Source organism: Orbicella franksi, chromosome 5 (genome assembly GCF_964199315.1).
Source record: "Orbicella franksi chromosome 5, jaOrbFran1.1, whole genome shotgun sequence".
Lineage (NCBI taxonomy): Eukaryota > Metazoa > Cnidaria > Anthozoa > Scleractinia > Merulinidae > Orbicella > Orbicella franksi.
Window position 1 is genome coordinate 33707401 of NC_138149.1, and position 22304 is coordinate 33729704.

General features: G+C 37.3%; 2 protein-coding genes across 2 annotated transcripts in view; both read right to left on the bottom strand.

Moving 5' to 3' along the window:
* LOC145488425 (uncharacterized) overlaps window positions 1-8969 on the bottom strand; it is a 26859-nt gene extending 17890 nt beyond the window's left edge. Inside the window, exons 1-12 of the mRNA XM_081467292.1 lie at window positions 8381-8969; window positions 6668-7296; window positions 6440-6518; window positions 5521-5592; window positions 5036-5119; window positions 4430-4529; window positions 3712-3871; window positions 3132-3276; window positions 1610-1693; window positions 1403-1480; window positions 763-833; window positions 319-448 (exon numbers count right to left, since the gene is read on the bottom strand). Of these exons, the coding sequence (XP_081323418.1) occupies window positions 319-448; window positions 763-833; window positions 1403-1480; window positions 1610-1693; window positions 3132-3276; window positions 3712-3871; window positions 4430-4529; window positions 5036-5119; window positions 5521-5592; window positions 6440-6518; window positions 6668-7296; window positions 8381-8866 (2118 nt within the window). The 5' untranslated portion in view covers window positions 8867-8969. The remainder of the gene's footprint in view (window positions 1-318; window positions 449-762; window positions 834-1402; window positions 1481-1609; window positions 1694-3131; window positions 3277-3711; window positions 3872-4429; window positions 4530-5035; window positions 5120-5520; window positions 5593-6439; window positions 6519-6667; window positions 7297-8380) is intronic.
* Window positions 8970-9058: 89 nt separating this feature from the next.
* Window positions 9059-21109, bottom strand: LOC145488437 (proton-coupled zinc antiporter SLC30A2-like). Its single transcript, XM_081467309.1, has 7 exons — window positions 20718-21109; window positions 17100-17246; window positions 16286-16439; window positions 14674-14926; window positions 12500-12605; window positions 11642-11776; window positions 9059-11133 (listed from the first exon to the last, which is right to left on the bottom strand). The coding sequence occupies exons 1-7, from the start codon at window positions 21013-21015 to the stop codon at window positions 10985-10987; spliced, it is 1242 nt and encodes a 413-aa protein (XP_081323435.1). The 5' UTR covers window positions 21016-21109; the 3' UTR covers window positions 9059-10984.
* Between the last annotated feature and the right edge of the window lie 1195 nt (window positions 21110-22304).

The window sequence follows — 22304 nt, forward strand, 5'->3', positions numbered from 1 at the left end:
TCAGGGCTGCCTTTTTTGAAGAGGCCTGATATCAAGACAATTACACCTTCTTCAACATTTTCTTTGAAATTTAATGCTAAAGTTAGTATCGAAAATAACTTTTTTTATCTTATCTTCTTCACAATACCTTCATTGCATACATTCTCCCACACTTACTGTATCATGCATTATCTTTCCTTCACTGCACACATTATCATACGTTACCCTTAATTCAATCCTACATTCACTGCATCAATATATTATTAATATATCATCCTTCCTATACTGCATATATTATCATACATCATGCAATATTCACAGTGTCATAAATTAACCCACCTTTCTCTCTGCATCATACATTTTTTCCTTCTCGTTACCAGCATTTATCACATAGACAATGTCATCAATGGTTATTGACGTCTCTGCTATATTAGTGGCTAACACAATCTTGCGGACTCCCATGGGTGGCCTGAAGGGACAACAAAACTGCTACATGGAACACTTTGGTAATGATTTTGCTAGTTTTCTGTGTTGTTTTTGAGTTTAGTACATGGATGCTAGGTGAAGGAGGAAACATGCCTCTTGCTAGTTTGTGATTTTGCTTGAGTCCATGGGATGTGAAAGGCAAAGTGGCTCATTGTTGACAGTGCTTGACTCTAGTTTCAGTAGCACACATGTAAAGAGACTAAAAGTATTTCTGTTCTCTTTGGATGGAATGTGAAAACTCGATGGTAATGTAAACTGGTTTGTTGGCTTATACAATTGCAAATTAAGGAAACCAACCTCTCAAACACAGCCTGTTGGCTGAACATTGGCAGCATGGAATGAAGAGCCAGCACAAGGAAATTTGATTTCTGGAAAAGAATTTTCATAATATGCAAAAACACAGTAATGCTGCATTAAAACCACAAAAGTAAATACCATTTGGTATTTTCTGCTGTCCACGGCAATTTCAGCCATCTCCTCTGGGCACTAACTTGCAACCGGAGGGGTGACCAGTGGAGGTGGGTAATTTAGGATACCTGTTTACAATATCAATATTTTGGGAATAAAGGCAACAGAATGTACAACGGTTACAGTTTTTTTTTTAATTAATACATTCCAATTCTCATTCTGCATGTGAGTAGTAAAATGACAGAAGTTAGATGTAGATTTTGTTGCTCTCTTGCAGCTTTATAATAAGTGCATTCTTTATTATTAAGTGCATTCTGCATTATGTGATGGCCTGCACTGTCTGCAACGTGGACAAACATTATCAATGTCAGCATTCTGTATTGTTAGCTTGTCAAAAAAAATGGTACTCTTTTTTTCTCTTATTTGAAATGTGCATCATCTCCATGTTCTCTTTTCTGGATGTTTTAATAGTTGCTGACAATAAATTAAAATTAAAGCACAGAGAATTTTAAATGTTAAAATCACTTACATCTTGAATCTTATTTGACAACATGTCATGGACAACAATTATTTCATCCCAACCAGACAAAAAGCACAAAATAGCTCCCTGCCAAACAAAGAAAATAAAATATTGAAGAAACATTTCAGTGCAGAGAACCATTAACCTCAAGAGCACTTTACAATCTCAAAAAATATTGCATGCATGGTATTCAAAAATTGTTGTTTTTGTTACTACCTCAGGGTAATTCCTACACACACAAAGAATTGTTTCACTGACAAGAACAGCATCTGCCTCCGGGCTGTCTTGAGGATTATTGACCTGGTAAACAAAGAATTGATCTTGATAGCAACTTGTCTGTGAAAAATCTGAAGAATTCATTTATGACACTGTTGAGTAAATCTTATCTGGTAGATTACCTCATTAAATTATTTTGAATTCCTAATTAATTGATACTTAGAAATACAACTCAACACCCCAGCTCCAGGAACTTTTGAAAAAACTAGAAACAATTTTAGAAAAATAATAAGCAATATCACTTGTTATTTAATGTGAAAATGCCAAACAAAGCTCAAATGTAAGGGTTACTTCTTGGTACACTGTGAATGTCAAGTCTGCTGACAGAAAAATTTTCCGGTAAGCAGACATACAGACTTTCTTTATTTAAACTTATCAGTTTTTCAAAAGCAGGAATTAAATAATATTATTAGTATCCTTCTTTGTGTCAGGCTACTGCATGTACAGTAAATCATAATGCCAGGTGGCAACCAGTTCTAATTTGGTCTTGGCTTCACATAACCCATACACAAAAACTGGAACATTTTGTAAAAACATTTTTGAGTGTTAACCTACACTGTATGTATGATTGTCGTAATACCTTCATTAAGGAAAGCCTGTAGTTTAAGTGGCACAGCAACAGTTCTCATTAAGCCTGGGCTGGGGTGCTGAGACAAAACAATGTTAAATAGAATGATACACATTTCAAATGGTTTGGCCTTTTTGGTTATTCAGTAACTGCTGTGGAGGAAATGGGGCATAGTGCCCTTATTTCTACTGCAAAGTGTAGTCGAGCAAACAAAGCTGATCAGGCATATACTGCCTGTAGCTTCTCAACAGGCAGTGAAAGCCATTGAAAGGTTACACCTTCATGTACATATGGTTGTAAACGTTACTTCAAATTTATTAAACATACAGAGACCATGGCTTGAATATATATCATGAAACATACAACATTTGCTTGTACCAACACAACAAGATTATTGTTTACCATAAATTATGATTCATGTGAAACACACTACAAAAGATATTTACCATTTACAACTATAGGAATTGCACAGACTCTGGCCTACATGTAGATGTTTTTCCTCGGTGACTTTTTTTTCCAGTTTTGGATACTTACAAATATTGGAGGTTTTGAATGTGCCATGCTAGGAAGAATTGATTTTTTTCCAAACATGGATAATTTTTGTACTAATTCCAACAGCTTTCATAGTGAAGACTGAGTACAAACAATAGATTAGAATGCATTAATTCTAGTGCTATGGATTAATCATAGCATGTGTTCATTTGAAATTTGTTTCCTCTGATCGACATGCATGAAAACTTGCCAAATATTATAAGGACAATCATACATTTGCACTTGCAATAAATTATGTTAACCTGCATTCAAGAATATTAGAGATACAGTGTATAATGGATAAAGTCATTGCTGGAATGGGAAACAGCTGACAAAATCATAAAAAAGTTTGGTAAAAAAAACCTTTACAAAACTGTTGTCTGGCTTGAATCGTTTGCCGTGTGGCTGGCCAGGGTGTGGTAATGCTTGACCCAGCATTTCATGGACATCAGATAGAAAGAACTCAGCCACAGGATGAGTGAATCCTGGAATAGACAGACTGGGACAGCTGAACATAAAAAGAAAACAGTTTGAAGTGAGAAGTCAAGCACAAGCTCTTGGAGGGTCTTAGGATTTACTTAACAGCATTTACAGCATTTGAGCACTCTAACACAATTTCTCTGCAGAATAGAGGGTCATGGCAGACAATTAAGCAGGGTCTTAAAATAACTACAGAAGTAAGATTAAGCAACAGATCTTGATAAAATTTCATGCAAGGTCTCAAAATTGCTGTCAATGTTGTTGTTACTTCTATGAATAATTACTATTGCTCTTTTAAGAAACTTGTTGAAGTATTAACTGTCTTAAGAATGGCCCTATTGTAAACAAATATCAGCCTATATCCATTATACCTGATGTAGCCAAAACTTAACTCTACAACTATCCAAATGAAATGGTTTATTAACCAAGTTCCAGTGATCTGATAGAAAGTATGTTTACAAACCCATGAAAATATTGAGAGAATCTCTCTGAATTAACAGTTGCACTCATCACAATGATCTTCAGCTCTTGGTTCTTGTTGAGTAATTCTCTTAGAAGGATCAGGAGGAAATCTGTGTTGATGTCTCGCTCATGCACCTCATCAACAATGACATGACTGACACCTGCCAACAGAACACTTAGAATAAGTAACATTTAACAAACAACATTGCACTTCAAAGACAATGGGAAACAGCAGAAGGTTTAAGTTTATACCTACCCGGTGTCAGAAAATGTTGGGATCTTGAGAGAGGTATCACAAGCCTTTCTCTACCCAGATTTAGCTTTAAAAGGACACCTCTGCTTAAAACAACATCACCTTCTTTTTTTGTTCATTTTGTTTTTTCTTTTGCACACTACTTCTTCAAAAACAAAGCAAAAATCAACAAAAAGATCAAGTAATGATGGTTTTTTTTTTCAGTCAAAACAAGTCAGTCTACCACAAATTTATAACTTGGTCCTCCAAAAAAATGAAAATCAGACCACAAAATAAATGCCCAAAATCCTTCAAAAAATTTTTGGATAGCCTACAACGGATAGTGAAACAAAGGGGTGAAGTACATGTAGCACTCCTCATTGCTCCATGCTACAAATAACCCAGTTAAACATATGTGTGAGTCCAAGCAGCAATGAGCCAAAGGGAAACTTACGCCTCATAGAACAGAACAGACTTTGCTAGGTACCTTTCAGAAGTGTGTTATTCTGCATCCTTCTCAATAGTATTCCTGTTGTACAAAATAATATCCGGCCCTTCTGTGAAGGTGGTCTGCCCTCTAACCTGACCTGCATAATATAAAACACTTTGCTAATACAAAATTTTACAGAATAAATATAGAGTGCATACAGTATATATGGTAGGCGCAGTGGCCTCATGGTTAGTGCACTCTTCTCTGGATTGAGCAGTCCGGATTCAAGCCCTGGCCTGGGACATTGTGTTGTGTTCTTGGACAAGACACTTTACTCTCACAGTGCCTCTCTCCAGCCAGGTGTGTACATGGGTACCAGCAAACTTACTGCTGGGGGTAACCCTGCCATGGACTAGCATCACATCCAGGGGGAAGTAGAAATACTCTTAGTCACTCCAGCCTGATGGGCCACTTGGCTTGTATACAGACTTTACCTACCTACCTTTATACAGTATATAGCCTATGAACTACATTTGTTAATTAACAACCTTCAAGATCATGAACAGCCAAGGTTCTAGTACAGCCAAATCAAAGAACCAAACAAGATGTTGGATCGGAAGAAGGCAAGAAGAAATTTTAAATCACGAGCATTTATAAGTATACCTGGTATCCCACACTCTTTCCGAGCATTTCTCCTCTTTCTGAAGCCACTCTCTCTGCTATTGACATTGCTACAATACGGCGTGGCTGCAAGGAATTCATTTAGTTTACATACAATTTAGGGCATGCCAGTGCTGCAATTTTCAAATGCAATGATAAGAAAATATCATGAAAATGCCTATTGGATACTTTATTTTCAATGGTTATTACAGATTAACAAAACCAGTTCATAACAGAGGAAGTGTCGTGGATTATGTTCAAATTTTGTTTTGTCATTACGAGTTAGGGAAGAAGCACGAAACATTGAAGGCTGAATGATGACACTATAAAATGTGTTAGAATTCTAACAAGGACATGCAGTTGTAAAATGTTAAACAATGACGAAAGGACAATTTACTGTTACAATAAATGGAATGTCTGAACAAACAAACAGACCTACTGACAGATAAACAAAAGAAATTAATATGAATGCTATTACTACAGTGTACCTGTGTGACTACTATGTTGCATGTTGATCCTTTACCATTCTGTATGGCATGATCCAGAATGTACTGAGGAATCTATCAAAAGAAAAGGAAATAACATATTAAGCTAAAAGCACAACTCCACACCATCTATTGATGGGTAATGTTTAAAACATCATCAAAGCCTACATGTATTGTGACAGCTTGCTAATCACGTGCTCACTAATAGACTGCACAGCAGCCATTTTCAAAAGCTTGCGAAGGGAACAAAACTCTGAGTGAGTTCCCAATCTCGCCGCCTGGAAAATTGAAAGGAAATGTCTGCAATGCCGGGTAATACTCACTCTTCATGAACAACATAATCTTCTACAATGAGAACATTGTGTTTTGTGAAGAAAGCTTTGAAAAGAATCATGCCTTATAAGCTTATCTCACATACAAACACACCCACAATTCATGGTTGGCCCATGCTAAAAGATGTCAAGCATTTTCAGACCATGTCGGTCCATGAATGGCAAATTCTACAGCTTGAATTCTTGCCAAATTAACAAAGTTCACACTAGTTCTCATGAGATAACATATGAGCCATATATGAGATCAAACTAAGACAACACTGACAAAATTAAATGACTACTAATTTAACAATCTATGATGCCGAGACAAACACCTCATGTGTTGAAAAAAAATCAAGAATCTGCATGAACAGAACTTTGAAGGTGGGGCAAAAAAAACAAGCAATTGGATAAAGAGGATCTCCAGCAAAGCAACTTGAATTATAGTAAATATCTAAGCTTAACTCTTGTGTTAAATATCCTGATTCTTTTATTTGTTTTTGTGTGTGTGTGTGTGTGTGTGTGTTTAATACTGATACAGTACAATTTGATATTTTGGGATATGAAGCCCAAGTAAACACTTTTCAAGTGTCTAGTTGCATAGTAATTACCTGCGTTGTTTTACCACATCCTGTTTCTCCAGATAAAACAACTACTTTGTTTGCTTCAATCAACTCAATGATCTTTCCCCTGTAATAAAAAGCATAAGACAAGCAAAATAAACCTGTTCACAAACATACTCATTTACAAATATATGCCTTGGCACTTCAAGAGGCTACACACGAAAGTATATCATGTTTATATATGTCATTGTGCCTTAAAAATAGTTTCAAAATTACCTATGGTTTGCAACAGGCAATCTCTTTGCGTCTTCACTGAACCAAGAAAGTCTTGACTGCAACATATTTTGTCTTTGTGAAAACTCCTGTAGCAACTGTCTGTCAAGTTTTTTGTGTTTTTCCGCTGATAAGGGCCTCCAAGGTGAACCAGTAAATATGTCCTTTATCACACCAGATGCAGCAGTAGAATTTACAGATGTGAAGTCGTCAGCATTGTTTTGTGAATTTTTGCCTGATGGAGTGCTTGGGGTATGTGGCATCTCCCAGTTGGAAAAATCTTCATCTTTAACAATTTCAGCATCTTGCCAGAATTCTTGATTTTTACTAGCTCCAGCAGAAGCACAGCCTGTTTGAGTTTGTGACTGACTCAACGTACTGCTTCCAGGAAAAGTTTCTTTCACTGCAGAACTTTGTGATGGTTTAGATGCTTGGACTGGGCCACTCTGGAACATAAGTTGTTGGTTTCGAGGTCCATATAGTTGCTGACTAAGAACTGTGTTTTTTAACAAAAACGACTCTACTTTTGACAATCGATCCTTGTCTATGTAAATCCACTTGGGTTCATCTTTGTTTTCCACAGCTTCTTTCTTCAAAATAGTGGCTGCTCCCAAATTTGCAACTCCAAGTTTCTATTTAACAGACAGGCAGACGAGACTAATGAATATCATACCAATGAAAACACTACAGAGTAAGAATATTCAGTCGCCATAACAAAATTATGCTCAGTGGTACACCTTTAATTTAGCCATTCATAACTCTCAAAAATCTAGTTGTGTTACTCACAAGTAGGTGGCAGTAAAGTATTATTACAGTGTAAATTTGTAAGGTTGATATTCCTTTACCTTAAAACTTGTGAGCACAGTGAAACCTGTATTAAGTGGACCCCATATTAAGGGGACACCCCTCAACCTCCCTCACCCACCAAAATTTCCTTCCCACATTTACTCTAAATTATACCTACATTCAACAGACACCTCTTTTAGATGGATGCAGACACCACTATTAAGCTATTTTGTTGCACAAAACTGCAATAACGAGTCTAAGCAGAGCTTGTAGATGCAAGCTCAGCCATTCCTTTACAAATCTTTCAAACACCCTCTGCAGTTTTGGGGTGTCTTCAGATACTATATCTGACATCAACTAAATGTTCGGTGACTAAAACTTCCTCCTCTTCAGTCGCAATTCTACAACTAGTTTTCAACTAAACTAGTGAAGGAATAAAACTTTCAATTGTTCTGTGTGTTAATTACTATGAAAAACAGAACATGTGTGGGCAAATCCTGCCTAATTTACCTCTAATACTACGAATGATGTTCAATTGTTCAGATGCCATTAAAGCGGTTTCGTTAAGAATACGTATCCCTGGTGCATAGTAAACAAACATGGCGGGTCCCCTCTAAAAGACCGTGTCCTCGCACGGCATTCCAGTTGTAAATACCCCCCCCCCATGTCTTTGGATTTCCAGTTCAAAGACCCCCCCCCCCCCTTCTTGCCCTTGGAATTTTCTGGAATATTTTCTGGAATCACCCATTATAGGGAGTACCCCCTGAAAAAGGCACCCCTTTTGGGCAGAGCCTCCCTGTATAGGCCATTATAGGAAAAACCCCCTTCTCCTCCCCCTTCAAAGGACACAGTCTGAGTGGTTCAGTTCATTTCATATTGATCTGAGATCAATCATCTCAGAAATATCATCTCCCCTAAATTGTGTCCTACCTCCAATTCAACACAAGCAATGGCCGCTACGTTTTTCTCAGCTTCTCGCTTCGTCAAACCTTCTCCATAAAACGACATTAGCCGGGGCCAGGGAAGATGCACTGTGCATTGCCAAACGTCCTCCACTTGTTTGCCATTGAAAGTCAAAGCATTTCCTTTCATAGCACCTTGAATAATATTATGCAGCTTCTCTTTGGCGTTAGGAAATCGTTGCGCAGCTTCGCAACCGACAAAATGGCGAGCTTTCAAAGTTCCTTGGCTTGGCTCAAGTTTAATTGCTTTTGATGGCGGGGTAGTCTCTTGAACTGGGCCCCCACAGATAACGAAATCTTGAGACGAAGACAAGTCACGAGCAAATGAATGACTCATAAGAGGAGGTGGTGGACGAACAAAACGAGGGCGAGACCTTGCTTGAAACGAAGAAAATCTTGGCGCAAAGTTGTTGCCTCTGGGTCTGGGCCTCTGCGGACCTCTGAAGTGCGCCATTTTGCGTTTTCAAACATACCGCGCAAGCGCACCGGGCAATATTATTGCCTAAAGAGGCCCCGTCTAAAGAGTGCTAAAGAGGCCAAAGACCGTAGGGAACGAGTTTGGTGTAGCTCCTAACCTCCTCTCGCCCTTCAGTCTTTTGCCCTTTCCCAGACACTAATCTAATTCTGTACCTAGGTGTTTTGCTGGGTTTTTTTTGTTTTTGTTTTTTTTTAATCAAATTCAAAGTTTTCTCCACAATTTTCATAATCTTGACATTCCTTTTTTTAAAATAATTTTTAGCCCAGCCACAAGCTGGGCACAACTTGCATTGGGGAAAGGGGTGATATGCGTCAATCAAGATATATATTAGGCTGGAACATGGATTCCTCCTCAAGTTTTTGAAAACTTTAAACATACAAAACAAGTCGTTTGTAAAAAAAATCAACCTCTCTTTATTTTCATAAATTATAGTTCATATACAAATCTGTATATTAGACTTAATAATAAGCATAACCTTTAATAACTATACTCTATGTAAAAAAAAATCATTCCTTATGTACAGTGTATTACACCTGATGACAACCCATTTCAGACCTGCAATGACTTAAATTATTACTGGCTTGCAGGATCCTAGAGATTAATTTTTTTCGATCAGTATTTGTTATATTTGGATTGGACTGCAATTCAAAATTAAATCACCAATTAAACAGAGTAATTACTTCATATGTAAGTGACAATACTTTTGGGTATCGATTATATTTAAGTTGACTGCAATTAAAAATTAAATCACTATTTTGTATATTGATTATTTCATATGTAAATAACATTACCTAAGTTGCACAAACCACATTAAGCAGTGTCCTTGTGAATGATGTAACCAATATTTACTAATTTTCATAAAAAAAAACAAGGTGTACTGGCTTATTGCTGAATTCATGGCCAGGTAATGGTCGTTATTTGAAATTTACATGTGTATTACGGAGGACCATACAGGCATGCATTGTGTGCAAAGCAACATAAAGCTGCATTGTGCAAGCATGAGATGGTTTGTTATTATAATCTTTGAATGTAATGCATTACTGGTCAACAGATGACGCAAATACAATAGTATAAAAAAATCTCACAAAGTGGCAAGTTTGTTTAAGAGCAGCATAACACATACATTTACAATAGTTTGAATGCAACCACCCTCAACTCCCTTCTGCTGCAGATTCATTTACAAGAGAGTGGTTCAAGCCTTCAAGTAAGAGGATATAATTCTGATGCCAAGATCCATATCCCGGACAATACAAGATTTAAAGGAAAAAAACAAATAATTGTTTATGACTGAAACATAAAAATAACGAAGGTATGAGACTATTCCGCAGTCAGCTTGTGCACTAGCTAGAAGCAAGTCATGATTAATTTTACTATTAAGAACATGTAAAAAATATGCAAGGTTTTTCCCTTCTTCTTGTAGATTTGTAATTGCTTGGGAATAACGTCAATTGCCACCTCAGTTTATTATCCAAACAACTATGAATCAAAGTCAACTTCTATTTACAATAAATCATAAATTTTTAGTTTTAGGTTTAGCAATTTGAATTTAAGGTCCTAGTCAATCAACTGATCTTGGGGAAGTTTGATGTTGGGATCAAAATTTTTACAGGGTGACTAATTGAACCAAGGCCAACCAAAAACAATATTGACAAATTGTCTGGTCAGTAGCATGATCAAAAACATTAGTACAATAAAAATTTTTACAAATTTACTGTATCACCGTGTCATGAGCAGCTTTGCCTAGAACAACAAATCGTTAGAGACTGGTTGTTTAAATGTTAAAACACCTGAGGTTTTTACTATCCAATTTGCACAGAATTTTGTGAGACAGCAATAATTTGATTGAGTAGTTGTACTGTAAGGCCCAAGGCTTTCATGTTAAAGGATTAGCAAATGCTCCTTCCAAATATCTTGCTCCAAAATTGTTCAAGATAGTGACTATAAATGAAAATAACACCTCAACAATTTCAGTGCAAAAGAAAAAGAATAGAAGGCCTGTTTATGGTCTAAAACTTCACCAGAGGTAGTAGAAAACGTGAAGATTTGTTAACGGGAGGGGCGTGGGACTTGGTTCTTTGTATACAGCAGACAGGATCAGTCTTGTAAGTCTTGGCATTCAGAACAGTTGGTCATAACTGTTTCCTGGTAAAGTTCGACTTGTATAGTGCTGTGGTAAATATGGAACTCGGTCTTCAATTTCTGGTTGGCTATGTTGAGAACTTTCTGTGAGTCATATCCTTGTTCTGGAAAAAGGATTTCAAGACCACATTATCAAGGTAAATATTATTTAATGTTGATTGCAAGTTGTACTGTGCACTTGATTAGGCTGGTAAATCAATTAAACAGGTGAATGACCACCACAAAAATTACATGATATTTAATGGTACCCATAGATTAAGTGTCGTGGGAGGTGTGGGGACCTTATGATTACTGCACTTGACCCCGGATCGAGTGGTCTGGGATAAGGCCAGTGGCACTGTGCTGGGTTCTTGGTCAAAACACTTTACTCTCACAGTGACACTCTTACCCAAATGTATAAACGGGTACTGGCAATTTTAATGTGGGGGGTAACCCTGTGATGAACTACCCGTTTCCTGAATAGAAATACTCCTAGTCACTTTGTGCTACATAGAAACTGGAGATAAGTACCTGCCTGATGGACCACTTGGCTCGTATGCATACTTTACCTTTACTTTTAGAGAATGAGTGTCAGTGAAAACAAAAAAAAATATTCAAGTTCAGAATACCAACCTATTGCCAGGTGAACAGACAAGGCGGCCTTGTTTACCGTCAACGACCAGATGTGTAAACTGTGGGCAGCCACCACACCTTCAATGCTCTCCAATGACACCTTCACATTATTGTATTTAATGTCTTTAGGTGTACCTAATTTGAAAAAAAAGGTGAAGCAATCAGCTTCTGAGCTTTAAAGCTGGCATGCTCCACAAATGGAACCAGCTGAATCCACTTGTGCTAGAACTCAGAAGACAGAACTTATGACACTTTTGAAAAAACAATGGCTAGCAGAACTTTTAAGAAGCCAGGATAGTTATGAAAAACTATTCTGAACCAATAATTGTAATTTGCCATTTTTAATAGGTTTTCTGGCACACAGAAACTTGACAGGCAGTTTCTGATTTTCTTTACCGATGTTTGCTATGTGGCAGACTATGTCTGAGTGATTTGCATTATAATGGGGCTGTGAATAACAAACATTTTACAAATAACAGTGTCTGAAAGCCATCTTCAACAACAAGCCTGTTAGTAAAATTATGATTAGTAATTTTATTTAGTTCTTAACTACGTTTCTGTCAGGTTTACAGCGCAAATCAGAAAAGTACAAAAACGAGAATTTTTAGAAGAAATCTACTTGTGTCATGACAAAAAACCAAACAGATATCCTCCTTTATAATTACAAATCAAAAATTCAAAACTTAACAACTAAGGCAAACATCCTTGTGGTTTGACCTACATGTATCATGTGAGCAGTTACCAAACAATAATCCGGTATGGCTATTAAATTTACTAATGCGTTAAAATTAACCACTGAACATTCACACTTTTGGGATTCACAAAGTAAAGTCATTACAGCAACAATCACAATCATACCTTCCATAAGAACATGAATGGTCTCTTTCAAGATGTTAAGCGTTGTTATGAGAACCAACAGAGAAAACAGGAATGTGCATATAGGATCAGCTAGCTTCCACGAAGGCTGTTAAACAAAACAACAAAACTTGAACTTTAAGATGTGGCAGATAGTCACTTGTAGACTAATATAACAAAGTTCCACAGCTCTATACATAATTTTTCCAGTCACCTTTCAATGACTGCATTTTTAAGTACAGTGGAACCTCCCCCCAACAGAAACCATTGGGACACAGATGCCAACCTAAATAAATTGAAATTCAGGAGATTGCCAATTTTTACTTCTTGATCCTAAAAATGTTGTTAAAAGTAGAGCTCTGCCAATTCATCCACAAAAATGCATCAAATATTCCAAAACCATTTCTCCCCAAATGCCAAAACTTGGCCAAAATAAGTGTAACAAGAAGATCTTTTAGATCTTATAACCGCGCTTTTAAAATTTAACTGTTTGCTTAACACTACCGTCGGAACGTAGTGCACATTTCAAAGCAGTCATTGATGATTCTTTTCTTACTGTAGACATCACATCACTTGATCAACACAAACTGTATTATTGCACCATCAGTGGTAGCCGTTGAAAAATCTCCAATGACGTAATGGTCCTAATCTAGAACTTTCTTCGGGATATGTATGGGCATGAACGATATGAACCACACGATAATAACACTATTAACAACAGCTTTCTTTCTTTAAAGACGTGATTAAATTTGATTGGTGTTTTCCACGAGTAAAGGGCTAGCAAAGTAGTCACACAAGTCATGTAATTTAATAATGAAACTCTATCCCGACCGATGTATCGATTTTGGTCACTCCAGCGGCTACAGATTGAAAACGTGACAGAAAATTGGCATTACTTTCGATTCTCACCAAATTTGGACAGTGGGAAGATCTCATCATTAGCCAATTACAGGCCATTTTCAGCTCTTTTCGTCACATCCTCCCCTCTCGGGAGAATTTTGTCAAGTTAGCTAATTTAGTATGCAAGCCACCGTAATGGCGGTCGCTGTTGGCAAAATGTTTATTTGCTCAAAATTGGGGCAAAATCTTTCGGAGATGGAAGTCAGGACATTTGTAAGGATACAGAAAGTAATATGGGACCAGTTGGTGGCTTCTAAGGCTGAATTTATCCAGAAGTAAGCTGTATTTTCGTTTTCGTGCCGAAAGCCACGCAGTGAAATATTATCGGTTTGTTCTGCTGTCTTGTTCTGTTTTTTCTCTTGGTCATTTTTGTAGCCCACCGAGGCCATTCTTTCATCTAAATGAGTTGAAAAAAGTTCGAAAAAGATGTTCCCATTGAAGTTTAAGCTCTCAGGCGATAATTCTGGAGTTTTTTGGCCGAAACGTCGGCTTTATTACGTTCGTGTTTTTTCGGTTGCTATGGGTGACTGTGGCTCCCTTTGTTAGGTCAAGTCTGGGGAGTGAGGTCACAAAAAAAATTCTAATTAATTCTGGTTTTGTTTGATTTCGCTGAAATTTTAGCACGATAAAGCTGGATTGTTGAGGAATAGATTTACCTTTGCCGATGTGTGGTAGCTATTAACGTGAAAGTGATATATCACTTCGATGTCAGGGTTTTGAAGAGATTTTTTTGCAACGTGTAGGTTCGGCGTGATTTTGTAATCTGAGATTTTTGTTGACCCTGAAGAAACAAGGTTTGGCGAGTAAACATTACAGATTGCGTAATTCAAAGTTGGCCGAGTGGAGATCTGCGTCTGGTCTCCGACAAAAAAAAAAAAAAAAAAAATAAACCAAGGATAGAACATGAACCGCGCTTGGCCCATGGCCGCGCGGTTAAAAAGGTACTTCAAGTGCTTTTCCTTTGTATCTGGGAGATTGGGCAACCTGTATGAAAGACTTGGGAGATTTAGTCTGTGTCTGCTGGGAGACTCCCAGATAATTATGAAGAGTTGACATAGATGTTAGGGAGAGAAAATGGTAAAATCATAGAATTGTAAACTCATGTTAGTCTTGCTAACTTTTTTTTTTATAATGTAGTCCACCATAATAATTAGTAGTGGTACTTGTTGTTTTTATATTTACGATGTTATTTTTCTTCAAGATATTAGCTTCTTAGCTACTCTAAAACTTGAGGCAAGCTTAAGTCATGTACACGCATGTATAAAGGTGAGTTTTACCTTAAATTTAATAATATATGCTGCAATGAGGACACCAACACTCTGAACGATGTCTCCTAAAACATGAATAAATGCTGCTCTGACGTTGATGTTCTGTTTTTCAGTTGATAAACTTCCACTTCTTGTTAACCGATTTGTAGAAACAGATTCCACCTTGCCATTATGGCTACTGTGACTTGCCCCATGGCTGTGACTGCCTCCTCCATGGCTATGGTTATGTCCCATGCCTGTTTGATGGAGAATAATCCCTAACCTGATGCAAAACAGCGAAAGAAAACAGTAAAGAATGAGGAACTTAAAGTTGGGGATAACTACATATCATGAACAAAACTTCAAGCAAGCAGTTCCTAATTGTCTTCGGAGCTCCTGACTTGGAGTTTTGTCTCGGGACAGACATGTACCTACTGAAAACATTTTCCAACTTAATTAAAAGATACCAACTGTGTCATACTTGGGATGTGAACTTCCATCTTTCTGCCTGTCAAATTTCACATGATTGATAACCAATCACACATGCCTCATGCCTTTTTAACTGCCATGTCAAACTTAGATGTAACTTAACTGTTGTGTACAACATAATTCGTTTTCCAAAAGCATTTCTTTTGTATGCTTAATTGGTACCTACAATAAGTAGTCCTTTAATAAGATGATTGTATCATGCAACTTTAACATTCTTGAAAAAACAAATTCTTCATGTGGTTCAGCATAAATTGAAATTGAAATGCCACAACTGAGAAAGTACTTCCCAGTAGCTTTCAATTCAATGGTCACATGCTAGGATTTCATCCACAGACTTCAAAGTTAGTACCATCTTGTACAGCATAACAAACAGTACCACATGAACCACATACTGCTTGGTAGCTTTCATTTGAATGGTCACACTCTAGGGTTTCATGCACAAACTAATAGCTCTTAGTTAAATGGTCACATGCAAGGATTTTACAGACAAACACTGATGTTAGAATGACATTATGAGGTTTAAACTAAAGGATAAGGTGCCTCTTGTACTTGAAACGTAGAAGGATTTTTGTCAGAAATGAAAATTACACAAGGATTGAAGGATTCTCAATGTTATTATACATTTAACTCACTATCCCTTTTCTGATTGGCCAAAAGCGTATGGTGAATTTTTGAAATCAGCACCCGTGACATCATAACTGCAGATTATACAATAACCATGTCATGGACACTCAAGGTCACGGGTAATCATGTAATGTATGACTGCAGTGCATGATTTCTAAGGGTAATCATGTCAAGTTTGCATGCTTTGTGCTGCTTGCCGTCAGTGAAGAAGCAAAAACATGACCTTCATTTTTTTCTGTTTTATGTATAATAAAACAATTATTAGATTCGCTTTTTGCGATATCCAGAATAATCCAGGTCTCCATAAGGGTTATCAGCCTCAGCCTTCAGCTTCGGCTGATAATCCCTACCTTGACCTCAATTATTCTGGATATCACAAAAACCTCATCCAATAATTGTTTATAATCAGTCAACCTTACTGAGCTCACCTGTTTTACAGGACCATGAAATAAACAGATCAAAACCAAAATTATGACCTTTAATCATTCAACAAGTCTACAAATTAACAACTGCGATTACAAATACTTACAATATGTTGACCCCTAGCCCCACCCCTGCTGTGATAAGCATGATATCGGCATCTATATTAAAATCTCTTGTCATGACTCTCTGTACAGCAAGGTACACCAGCACTCCGGTCAACACCCAGATGATAAGCACTGAGACGAGAGCGCCAAGCACCTCTGAAGACAACAACCAAACAAACCAGACATGGAGTTAGAAAAATGCATAAATTATAAGCACCTCCATCCCAGGAGAGGGAGGGGGGAGGGATCCCATATGAAAACGTTGGGGATGCTCATTGTCTTGTTTTGGGATGCAAATCATGGATTTTTATCTCACTTAAGGTGTTCCGGACAATGCAAAAAAACTGTCATTTCCGTTTTAAAGGAGCTCAGTCACAATATTTCAAACTCTTTTAGCTGGCCACAGAATTACCATTGAAAAGTTAGTTCAATAAGATGGAAAAAAACGAAAGCAATAATACTAAACCATAAAGGAATAAGGATGGGTAAGACTGGAAAAGATTTTAATACGCAGAATTACAACCAATGAACTTGAAAAATTTGAATTGAGGATGAGGGCTTCAAGGAAAGAATAAAGCTAAACTGGAATCAGGGGTAATAGGGGTTCAAACCAAAACAAAAACTTTGATGATGATGATATAGATTAGAAAAATTAATATCAAAACAGATGATTTGCTGCACATATAATACAGAAATAACAAATGTAGCCCTTGGTAATCTGCAAAAAAATTTAATATCAGTTTATTTCTGTGAATTTTTCATGAAAAAAAAAAACTGTTATTAAACATGTGCTTGCAATGATGTGAGATGTATTACCTGCTCTGTAGTAACCAAATGTCCTTCTCTTATCTGGCAGCCAGCGAGCAACCCAGATGGCGAAAAGACTGATAAGGAATGAGGCAAAGTCTGATAACATGTGAGCTGCATCAGTCATGATGGCTAGACTTCCAGCAAGTAAGCCGCCTGTGGGAAGAAAACCCAAAACAAGTTATGGAAATTTGTGAAATATCCTGGATAATTGACATGTAAACTGCATGACTGTACTAGTGAGACACCCACCCTTGTAACAAAGTACGGATCAGTACAGGTTGTGATTTTCAACATGTTTCAAAGAAAGGAAACATGATCTGCAAACAAGATCCTCATGACTAAAAGCTGAGTCATTTTGGCATTCAGTCATGATAACTGATCATACAGTAAAATTACTCAGTGCCACACAATTTGACAAATTCAGTCAGACAATGTTCAATGAACAACTGTTACAGTGGAACCCTGCCTCACAGCCACCCATTAATACAGCTACCTCGTTATTACAGCCACTATATTCTGACCCAGAGAAAAGCTCAGCCAGCCATTTTCTTGTCTATGGAACCCCTTTAATACGGCCATCTTATTAATACGCCCAGATTTTAGTGACCTGTTGGAGACCGGGTTAATGGGTTCCAACGTATTTCCAGCACAGCTGTTATTATAATAATCATGACAAGCTTTTATAAAAATTTTTTTTTTTTCATGAAATTCCAAAAGTAGTCCTGGAATGTAGAAGAAAAGATTCAAATACAAAATTGACACATACAAGCACTGGTCCACGAAAAAACCCTGCTAGCTTATAATTGACATAAAATTATGATGCTCTATACTATAGAAATCCAATCACAGTGGGTTTTGGCAAGTTAATTTTCACTTTATTGATAAAAATTTCTGCTTTAAACCCTTAATCTAGGAATTTTGTGGCATGCACCAAGCCAAGAGTTGTCCCCGTTAGGCGAGCCAAAGTGTTCATATGAAGAAAAGTTGTAACTCGGGGGAAGGGTTGTCTCAGGTATCCTGAGACCATGTAAACAGGCCCTAAGTTGTATTTACAGTAGAACCTTGTTGCAATTGAACTGAAAGTCAGCTACTCTGATGGGTTTTTGTTCCAATATTTCTTTAGAAAAGATTGCAAAATCAACCACAACTAATTTGGGTGAAAGAATGAGTGTCAAAGGATATTTAGCTTTAAAAAAACTAACTGGGAACACCGAACTTGTAAAATGAATTAAAACACTTTCACATTTTACATACTACAAGAAACAGCTGTTTACAAATACAACTGAAGACATCTCTGAATATGTAAAAGCCAACCGATCAAAGCAGTGGAAAATTCTATTCTTTAAGAATTATTAATTTATCTATTTGAGTTGGGCTTAGGCTGATCAATTACCATCTACTTCTCCATGATCAATCCCTAACATCTTCAGGGACTGGACCCAAGAGAGCGGTGCAAATAGAGCCTAAATAGACCAGTTTCGTTTTCTCGGTATTGGACTGGAACTAGCATGCAACTGAGGCAAATATGCGGAGTCCTTTCACATGCAAAGTACATTTATATCTTTTTAATGATATTCCCCGCATGAGCCTCCATTGCAAGCTAGTCCCAGTCCAATACCCAGAATACGAAAATGGTCTACTGGCTCAGAATAAGTCAGTTAAATTATATACACTGCCTTGGCTTAAAGGAAAGTAAAACCTGAATAAATGTAACCTCTTTTCACTATTTTACAGCAAGCTCTGTTGTGCTACACGACTTAATGCCTGGCATGGTTTCAAACAGCGTGCTGTTGCCATGTCAAACTAAATAAATAAATTATAACTACATTATAGAAGTGGACAAACCAGTTTCTTGCATGCCTGGGGGGTGGGGGGGGGAGTACTCCCTAAAAGTTAGGTGGGGATGTACAGCCCACTTCCCAAAAACCTTACCCCATTTGACCAAAATCTGCAATTTTTGCTACCCTATTTATGACCCGGCCAAAAATTTGATACCCTATTTATGACCGTTGCGGCTGGCACAGTTGCCCTAAACATAAATTATAAAGGGCTTTTGTTGACAGTCCTATTGATACTGATGAAAAAGTAGCTTCTTCCAAGAAACATATATACCCAACTCAGGACTAGAGTGCTAAAACCATACCCTATTTAAGACAAAAATGGCCAAAATCGGTACCATAACGACTGAAAAACCCTACCCGTTGGGGCTGCACATACCTAGATAGCCCGTATAAGGGGGCTATATGCACATAGAAAGAGTTCCTGGGTACGAGCGTAAAAAGAAAATGGCGGCAATTCAGGAAAACCCTTCCGCCTGTTCTACCAGGGAATGTTTCAGAGGCTGAAGAAGATTCTTGCTCACTGGATCTGGATGAAGGAATACACATAAGCTCAAACTGTTCATCGTGGTTAGGTAGTCAAGCTAATTTAGTTAGGTAGTTAGATTAATTTAATTCAATATTGTTAAGTCCTGAAGGAAATACTGTGTCTTAATAAAGATTTTACCTTACCTTACCTTATCACCTGTTTAGTTTGGTGAAAATCCCGATGTCAAAGGAGATAGCCAATCGTTGGGTGAAGACAAGAAAGAGGTGGGAAATTTGAGATCAAAGAGAAGTGGAAAAAAGGTGAAGAAAGGACAGAAAGCAACATGGAAGGAAAAGTTATCTGAATGATATGGTTGATATCATAGTTAGCAAGGAGCATTTCAAGAAGAATCTTGTCTTTACCAATGTCAAGAATTGTAGAAACAGTGATTAGTAAAGGAAGGTGTTGGACGAACTAAACCTGCGTCATGATTCTACATTCCATTTCAACGTTGACCAGATAAGCTTACGTAATGAGTTCAAAAAGTTGATTTCAGAGTGCAGGAGGCTGACCGTGAACACATAAATACCGCTGGTTCGAAACCGTCTCTTTTGTAAAAGCCCAGTGAATTAAACTCGATATCTGAAACCAAGTCGTGCCAATGTCGTGCTACAGTCGAGCCAAATTGAATTTAGTTTGGCACGACTTCAGCCCGGCGTTTGTGAAACGGGCATAAGCTTGCACACTGTACGAGGTCATGGCACGAACAGCGCGAGCGTCACTAATCATGATTTGAAGAAAGCGGACAAAGCGTGTTTCGTTTCGGGTTTTTCTTTCTCTATAAGCTTATTTTTTTAGATGGTCTCTCATTCCACAGTTACCAATTAACTTTTTCACGCCAACAGAAAGAAAAAAGTAAACATTTTCAACCCAATATAAATTGCTCGAAATTATTTCTTTCCTTGCTGCACTTTGATTTGTATATTTATTTCTCCAAGTGGTATTAAAAAGACTCCCCCAAAACTCGATTGCGTAATATCACCAAAACCGTTAATTAACTTAAAATTTCTCGTTACAAATACCATCGTACATTATTCGTCGAAGCGAGCTAAGAGATCGAACTGAATCGAACCTCCGAGAATTCTTCCATCTGCTCTCCATTATTCCCTTGCCACAAGCCGAATGATAGCAGCTAAGGACGGGTCTGTACAGCTGTGTTAGTTCAGCTTAGACGTTCACAAAACATTTCCAAGACCTCTAAGCTTTTTTTGGCATATTACATGTCTCTGTGTCTAATACGTTTGTTAAAGTACTTACCGATTACTTCAGCGATCACAAAAAGAAGGCATACAACGCTAGCAACTACAAGCTTTCTCTTCGCTCTTGCGTTCGAGTACATGGGTTTAGTCTCGTGGCAGTGAATGTCTGTGAGATATTTGGCATCGGCCCCTTCGCTGTAGTTTTGGTATGCGATGAGGGGAGAATGTTCTGAACTGTCGTAAAGTAGAAGCGTGTCATCACAGGTACACGTTGCGAGAGAGTTCGATCTTCTAAAACAGTCCGGTTTGTGATGGCACACCAATCGATCATCTTCAGCAACATTGATACTAGTCATGTCTTGGATAGATTTTAACAGCGTTCCAGGGATATTTACACAAAACTGCCGCACTTTCCTCGTGCCGACGCTGAATTTTGATATTCATTTAACACAACGCGGAACGCATGCTTCACGAATTACTGACCTCGAAGACCGTGGTTTAATATTTCGTCAAGTGGGTAACCTGTCACGACACGGTAGTTACGCGGCAAGCCAATCATTGATGAAGAAGCTTACATGGTAACTACAACAAGATCAGTCGCCTGTTTAAAATATATTTGATTTTGGTAAAAATGTAATCTGTTGTTGTTTCGCCTGAGCAGAAGTCAGTAGGTCTTCCCGGATCAGGTTGTCGAATTGTCAGTCATCAACAAAAGTTCATTTCAGAACTAACCTCACCCAGATGATATCACACTGTAGGAACAACTAATACTCGTGGTTAAATCTTAAACTTAAGCTTATTAAAATGATTAATTTTTAGCCCAGTAGCCCCCATTTTTCATCACTAAATTGAATGTGAACTTTTTATTCAAAATGTTAAGATTACTTTTAGCCTCCTTCTACAGAAAATATTTGGCTCTGCAAATAGTATTGTTTTGCATGCTGATCATAGTTCAATAATAAAAGAATATGCCTCGCTGAGTTCTTGTTATGCACATACAGGTTTAAAACTAATATTTAAAGTTTAAGGTGTTATGATGTTGTTGCTATGGTAGAAATGACCATAACCCTGATAATATCAATATTATTGAGCAGTAGCATGATATCATTAGTTTAGCATTTTATAAGTAAATAACTGATAAGGAGAGGTAGTGTTGATCCATAGATGAGCCAGAACTGGAAATGCTTTACTGGCCAATTCATTGCGTCTTCACAGTGTAATTAATTGTCTCTTTTCTGCTACAGTATTTTTTTGGTAGAATAATTTTCCTAACGCAAAAAAATAATAGAAAAGTGTGACAAAAAAAATAAAAGAAAAACACATAACAGTAATATATGAACTTGAGCCCATTTTATTGCTGACAGTCACACATCAGCAACTGGAACAATATTGTGATCAGCTTCTTGACAAAGTCGTCGTATAACGTCATCTCTAGAAGGACTTTTAAGTGGCTTAAGGACCTCTAGAATGATAAATATAGGTATTTCTGCGAAAAATTTGCATAACAATCTCTGTATGCAGTATAGTTTAGAAGTATTCCCATGTTCTTTAAATAAAATTTCAACTTTTCCCTGCCTCTTTACATTCCATGTGCTATTAATAAATTATTTATTTGTTATCAACAATTAGAAATAGAAAACATGTA

Bases quoted from the DNA above. Each gene is read 5' to 3' on its own strand.
- LOC145488437 (XM_081467309.1), bottom strand. From the start codon at position 21,015: ATGACTAGTATCAATGTTGCTGAAGATGATCGATTGGTGTGCCATCAC. The intron at 16,440-17,099 runs GTAATACATCTC...TGTTGTCTTCAG, and splicing joins ATTTGGTTACTACAGAGCAG to AGGTGCTTGGCGCTCTCGTC. The intron at 14,927-16,285 runs GTAAGTATTTGT...GTTTTGCATCAG, and splicing joins GGGCTAGGGGTCAACATATT to GTTAGGGATTATTCTCCATC.